This window comes from Alosa pseudoharengus, unplaced genomic scaffold, assembly GCF_046254945.1.
Source record: "Alosa pseudoharengus isolate Yale_2024_CS ecotype anadromous, Long Island Sound unplaced genomic scaffold, YU_APseudo_1.1 YU_APseudo_1.1_scf_17, whole genome shotgun sequence".
Lineage (NCBI taxonomy): Eukaryota > Metazoa > Chordata > Actinopteri > Clupeiformes > Clupeidae > Alosa > Alosa pseudoharengus.
Window position 1 is genome coordinate 1,948,697 of NW_027468640.1, and position 7,500 is coordinate 1,956,196.

Sequence of the window (7,500 nt, forward strand, 5' to 3'; positions counted from 1 at the left end):
ATTCTTGATTTTAAGGTCACAATTCGATTCGATTTGTAGCAAGAGGGGCTTTGATGTTTTTTATTTTTTTAAATTGGCTGCAGGCAGCCTGTTAGAGGAGTGTTGACGAACACAGTTCAACACAGGTGTGTGTTTTTGAGTCTTGGCATACTTGCTGGACTACTGGATTGGGGTAGGGTTGGGTATCGTTTGGGTTTTATCCCATACCGGTACTAAATCGATACTTTTAAAACGGTGCCGAAACGGTGCCTGAACCGGTACTTTGTTTTAAATTAAAATGGTCTAAAGCATGAATTGCTTTTTTTATTGATAAGACAAATTTGAACATGAAATTGAACTGTTATATTCAATTTACTATCAATATCTCATTGCTCCTACGAATAATACATTTAAATGTTAAAAAAGCTTGCCATGCATGCACACACAATGGTGAGCTCTGCTTTCAAGTTTACCCAGTGTAGGCGGTTTGCCATAAGGTATGTTAAAAACCGCTTGCCATAAAACTGCCAGGTCATGGACAACGGCATTTGCAAGCAAGCTAATCGAACAGGGACTCTACTTTCCAGTTAATTCAGTGTGTTCCCAAATGCTTCAAGAAATAGTCATATCTTAACCCATAACACACAGTAGTTTTGAACATGTTAGGCTACATGTCGGTGTTTAAGTGTTTAGATTCCCTGCGCTAGGCTAGTAGGCATTTTAACAGCAACTATGGCTATGCGCTAACACTACTCAGCTGAGTTTAATTAGCGATAACGTACGGAGATGGTTTCGTAGCCTCTTTGACAGCTCAGTGACATCAGGTATGTAACCTACATATTTATGTTTTTGCCAGCTAACTTTTAACATGATCTTCATATTCATTGTGATGCTATGGGCCTCATGCACATGAAAGATTAATATCATGCTATTATGTTGTTTAACACACCGTGAAATAAAGTTTTCACCTTACAACTTTGCTGATAACATTTCAAATAAATGTCAGTTAGCGCATTAGTAAGGATATTGTGTAACGTACTGTATAGGCTAGCCTACTGTTAATGTTGTTTCATAGCCTTTTGCTTGTGTGTAGTTAGGCCCACTGCTAGATTTTGACAGGAGCTCACAATATCGATTTAAAGTAAGCTACTTGGGCTCACGCAAGCTGTCAAACATTGTCCACTTGCCTATGTGGTGCACCCCTCTGGTTTATACATCCAGTGTTTATTATATGTTAGCTAACGGTATCGGGATGTGTTACTATCAGAGCAAGATGTTAGAGATGGCGCATGACATGCAGTGATGCCTCGTATAAAAAAAAAGATTTAAAAAACTCTATTTAAGCACCGAAATGAGGCACCGAAATCCACGTTGTTATTCGATGCAGTTACTACCGTTTGTGTCGGCACCGGAGCCATATTAGAACCGTGTTTCGGTGCCCAACCCTACATTGGGGGGGGTGGCTACATCGTCGATTCTACCTTTGAGTTCGAGAATGAGATGTAATTTCGATCGATTTCGACTTAATAATAATAATAATATTTATTTATTTATTTATTATATTATTATCCCCGTACCATTATTATAATGCCATTATTATTCCCATCACAAGTTTAGAACAGTGGAATCTCTCACTGGGTCTGGGCTGTATGGGTGTGTGTGTGTGTTTGTGGGTTTGTGTGTGTGTGGGTTTGTGTGTGTGTGTCGTTTTGTGTGTGCGTGTCGTTTTGTGTGTGTGTGTGTGTGTTTTCTCACCTTCCTCTCTGACAGGAGTTTGCGGTAGCCGCTGGCTCCGAGGGTGAGCAGCGTGATCAGGACGTCCAGGGAGGGAGACGCAGACGCACGGCCTGACCAGACGGACAGACAGAGACACACACACACACACACACACACACACATGTAGAAAGAGAGAGAGAGAGACAGGCACACAAGACGCACAAACACACACACAAACACAAATACAGAAAAAATGAGACACACACACACACACACACACACACAGTATAAACAAATACATGTGGACACCCATTTAAAAACATAGCATTGTCCTTTCTTATATTGAGTATAAGCCTTGCATTGCTCATGAGGTTCTAAGCACAGGACATTAAGCGCAGCTCTGATTATAAGATTCTAGATTTGATGTGGTATCAACCCACAACCCAGTGTGTGTGTGAGTGTGAATGTGTGTGCATGAATATGCGTGTGTGTGTGTGTGTGTGTGGTAGAGAGAGGTGTGCATGGTTGGGAGCACATTAAATCTGCATCGCTTTGCCTGCAACCCCAGAACTGCAGAATCATAATTTCAACCAACACTGCACCTCCAGAACTGCAGAATCATAACATCATCTTCCACCTCCTCCTCCATCTGTGTGTGTGTGTGTGTGTGTGTGTGTGTGTGTGTGTATGTATGCATGTGTTTATGTATGTGTGTGTGTGTGTGTGTGTGTGTGTGTGTGTGTGTGTATGCATGCATGTGTTTATGTATGTGTGTGTGTATGTGTGTGTGTGTGTGTGTGTGTGTGTATGCATGCATGTGTTTATGTATGTGTGTGTGTGTGTGTGTGTGTGTGTGTATGCATGCATGTGTTTATGTATGTGTGTGTGTATATGTGTGTATGTGTGTGTGCGCATGTGTGTGTGTGTTTTACTCCTCACCTGGGTACATCTTGCTGATCTCCTTCACGAATCCCTCGTCAAAGCCAGCGATGATGGCCCCGCCCACCGGAACCAGGAAGTTCTTGTCCAGACTCTGGACGAAGGCGTCTATCCTCCCGACTCGAGCGCCCTGCGTAGGGACAGGAATAGGAAGTGGAAGTGGACGTCTATAACAGGAAGTGGACGTCTATAACAGGAAGTGCACGTCTATGACAGGAAGCAACTCTAACCTTTCACCATTTTCTGGCATTTTATCGATCAAACAACTAATCGATTAATCAAGAAAATAATTGTTTGATTAATTGACTATTAAAACTCTAATCTGCTGCACACCTGTTCCCTGTGGTTTGCCCCCATTAAAACTCTAACCTGCTGCACTGCAGCAACAAAATAACAGATTGTTTAGAAAACTACTGAGTCCTTTGGAATGACTTAAATATTACCTGCTTCTCATGCAACCACACACTATTACATGCTAATAACTTTAACCAGTATAGCTCATAATGGACCAATAGCAGCCCAGGGCTCTGCCTGGACGGGCGTACTTCCGTCAGATCACTTTAACGCTGTCGCTGTGTACTAACGTAGTGTGTGAATTTAAACAGGATAGTCAGATCACTTTAACGCTGTCGCTGTGTACTAACGTAGTGTGTGAATTTAAACAGGATAGTCAGATCACTTTAACGCTGTCGCTGTGTACTAACGTAGTGTGTGAATTTAAACAGGATAGTCAGATCACTTTAACGATGTCGCTGTGTACTAACGTAGTGTGTGAATTTAAACAGGATAGTCAGATCACTTTAACGCTGTCGCTGTGTACTAACGTAGTGTGTGAATTTAAACAGGATAGCGTCCTCACAAATCTAACACTGGTGAACTTACCAGAAAAGAAGATAGCAATGTTTATATAGAACTTTACTGGTTTCTAATGAGACACAGTTCTCAAAGAACCCTCTACAGAAATGCATGGGGTTAGTTTATAACAATCCAAACAAACGTAACGTGCGCATATCTAAAAGTAGGTGCTGGATAAAAAAGTAATACCGTAAAAAATAACAAGGAATATCTTGTTTATTATCAGACTGATGAAGAGCTTAAGGCTCAAAATATTATGTATGGTGTAACTAATAAACAGAAATGTTATGTATGGAGTAACTCTGGTGTAACTCTAATAAACAGCAGAAAAAAGGTGTGTTATTTCATACCACCAAGTAGTCTACACACATATCCCAGCCATTCCTGTATGCCTCCCGATTCCATTCTCATTCCTCCCATGAATAGAAACATAGCTGCCCTGTACGCCTCCCCATTCACTTGAATAGGAACATAGCTGCCCCATAACTGCCCAAAGTGCGTTATCAAGATGGCCGCCGAGTGGAGGGACTGTGGTGTAGCCCTATGGGTGTAGCATACCTGCTGGATCAGATGCATGCACTTGGATGACTGCACTCCATACGCATTGTTCACGACATGGGGGATGTCATGTTTAGCACATATGACGGCTAGTTCCTCCAGTCTAAAACACAGACACACACACACAGACACACACACAGACACAGACACAGACACACACACACAATGGTAAGACATGGAGATGCTATTGTGTTTAATTGGCTAATAAAATGATGACACCCATTGTCATGGCAACCTGTCAGGGACGCGTGGAGCGAAACAGGAAGTGGTGGAGTGGACACACAGGATGTTCTCCGCTCCGAGCTCATCGATCTTCTTCTGCACGGCGTCCAGGTCTGTCCGCAGCTCATCTCCTTCCAGAATGTTCTCAATCACAATGGGCTCAAAGCCTGGGAGACACACACACACACACACACACATTAAGCATGATTAAGTGGGCATGATTAAGGGCACAGTGGGCATGATTAAGGGCACAGTCTGTCCGCAGCTCATCTCCTTCCAGAATGTTCTCAATCACAATCGGCTGGGTCATCCCACGTCAGTTCAACCAAGGCCCACGCACTTAGGTCTCAAAAAATTCTGAAAAAATTACCATGTGTACCTATGTTACCCAGGAGACACACTGTAAAATTACTCTAATGTAAGATCAATACTTTCCAAGATACAGCCAGTTTTACAGGATGAGGGGGGTGTCGATTTTGTTCGGCCTCTTTTTTTTGTCAAAGTTCACAAGCCCACAGCCACTAAACCATGTAGGAGGCTCAAATTTTGCATGCTGGTACATAAATAGGAATAGTATGTAGCAAAATCGTCACGTTTGGTCTGGATAATCCTGCATGGTCATAGCTGTCCATCAAAGTTGATACAAATTTTATTGGAGTTTTTGGCTGGGCTCTGTTTAAGCCTTCAGAAGACATATTTGTACTCAACATAGGCTCTTGATTTATTTTCCTTACTGCGATAAGTAGAAACACTCTCACAAAAAACAATGAACAGAAAATAAATTCCTTCAGGGTCTGAACAGCAGACTTTACAAGTCTAAAAAATAATTTTGGTTCTCATTTTCAGAGCACCCAAACACCTTGTGGGAATATACAAAGATTTTTTAAATATTTTTTTCTTTATTCTCCATGATCTTTTCTTTTCAAAAACACCAATTTGACTTGTCTTATGCAAATCTTTCTTTTTCACTTTCCACCCTGAACATGGGCAAAATGCACCATTGACATCAACCTGACGTGGAATGACCCGGCTCAAAGCCTGGGAGACACACACACACACAGGTGTGTTAGCCGTGGCCCATGTAGCATTCACCTGCGGATGCCAACAGGTGTGTTAGCGATGGGAGAAGCGTAGCGTTCACCTGCAGATAGCAACAGGTGTGTTAGCGATGGGAGAAGCGTAGCGTTCACCTGCAGATAGCAACAGGTGTGTTAGCCGTGCCCCATGTAGCATTCACCTGCGGATAGCAACAGGTGTGTTAGCGATGGGAGAAGCATTCACCTTCAGATAGCAACAGGTGTGTTAGCCGTGCCCCATGTAGCGTTCACCTGCGGATAGCAACAGGTGTGTTAGCCGTGCCTGGCGTAGTGTTCACCTGCAGATAGCAACAGGTGTGTTAGCCGTGCCTGGCGTAGTGTTTACCTGCGGATAGCAACAGGTGTGTTAGCGGTGCCGTTCTCCTGTAGATAGCAACAGGTGTGTTAGCCGTCCCACCCAGCTCAGATGAGAACCCTGATAACAGCAGTCGACATGGTAGCAGTGTGACACACTCAAGTTCAAGTTATTTATTTATTCAGTGTGTATATTAATGTAAATATGAATAACCAAATTAAATAATCAGATTCAGATTCAGATTCAGAAAACTTTATTAATCCCATCAGTGGGCAATTAAGTTTGCAGTCCCGGTCTCCATCAATCTACAATAAATAGTATAAAAAAAAAAGACATATACATCTTAACACACACATACAGTCAGGCACCCTGTCCTGTCAGTGATGAACAGCGCTCAGTAAATTAAAATTTCAGTAGTGTACTCTGTCCCTTCAACCTTATTTAATAATCTAATGGATGTAGGGATGAAGGATCCAGAATACCTTTTTGTTTTTGTCCTGACAGAATAATAGCGCCTCCCAGAGGGCATTAATGAAAATTCACCACCCAAAACATGATCAGGCTGACTGATGATACTTTTAGCCTTTTGGGCTGCCTGTTTGTTAAACAGAGCACTCAGACTATTTAGCTGTGTTCCAATAATCTTTGATGAAGTGTTAACAATGCTGCTGAGACTGTTCCTGTCTTTGACTGATAGGCTATTGAACCAACATAAAAAAGAAAAAGTTAAAAGACTCTCAATAAAAGACTGATAAAAGACTGATAATGGTTTTAGAGACACTGAAGGAGTTAAGCTTCCTCAGCAGATGAATTCTCTGTTGTCCCTTTTTGACAATTGTCTCAGTGTTTACATGAAACTTGAGCTCACTGTCAAATATTGTACCTAAGTACTTGTAAAAATCAACGATTTCCACATCCCCCCCATGTATGACACTTGCTATTGGATCTGCTTTTGTCCTCCTAAAATCAATTATGAGCTCCTTTGTTTTGGCTACATTTAAATCTAAAAAATGATTGTCGCACCACTTCACAAATGATGTCAACGCTAGCCCATGACTGGAATGTGGACCTTGGAATAAAGATAGCAGTGCAGTGTCATCTGAAAACTTGACTAGGTAGCTTCCTTGTTGGGAAGACCTGCAGCTATCTGTGTACAAAATAAATAACAAGGGAGAGAGTACACATCCTTGCGGCGAGCCAGTGTTTGAAGTAATAGGTTGGGACAACTGACCATTTACGAAGACTCTCTGTGTTCTATCTGTTAAAAAATGTAAAAGTAGAAGCAATAGTTGATTCGGTACCTGAAAATCATTTGCTAGTCTCTCGATCCGGATATATGGCTGCATTTTGTTGAAAGCAGAAGAAAAATCTGCAAATAAAAGCCTAACATGGGACCCAGGCTTCTCCAAGTGTTTATATACTGTATCTAAAATAAAAAGTTTTGCATCATCAACACTTCTACCAGTTTGATAAGCAAACTGTAATGGATCCAGTTTTCCAGTGACCACCCTGCTGAAAAAACCAGCCTGACCAGCTAAAGGTGGTTTGCTGGTTGACCAGCTTGTTAACCAGCTTGTTTGACCACCCTATGATGGTTGACCAGCTAGACCAGCAAATCTCTTGCCAAAACATACCTTAAGCTGGTTTACCCACCTAACGATGGTAATTCAGCTGGTTTTGCTTGTCGTACCACCTCAAGCTGATCATTTTAGCTGGTGTTGCTGGTCTACACTGCTGGTTTAACTGGCCGTGCCAGCTTATGTTGGTCAAACCAGCATGACCATCTTACACAAACAATGTCAAGCTTGGCAGGCTGGTCACCAGCATGACCATCTTGCA

General features: G+C 42.1%; 1 protein-coding gene across 1 annotated transcript in view; it reads right to left on the reverse strand.

Moving 5' to 3' along the window:
- The window catches only part of sepsecs (Sep (O-phosphoserine) tRNA:Sec (selenocysteine) tRNA synthase), a 23,590-nt gene that overhangs the window by 9,262 nt on the left and 6,828 nt on the right, over nucleotides 1-7,500 (reverse strand). The window contains exons 5-8 of the mRNA XM_076288441.1: nucleotides 4,283-4,436; nucleotides 4,048-4,150; nucleotides 2,635-2,764; nucleotides 1,735-1,826 (exon numbers count right to left, since the gene is read on the reverse strand). Coding sequence (XP_076144556.1) covers nucleotides 1,735-1,826; nucleotides 2,635-2,764; nucleotides 4,048-4,150; nucleotides 4,283-4,436 — 479 coding nt within the window. The remainder of the gene's footprint in view (nucleotides 1-1,734; nucleotides 1,827-2,634; nucleotides 2,765-4,047; nucleotides 4,151-4,282; nucleotides 4,437-7,500) is intronic.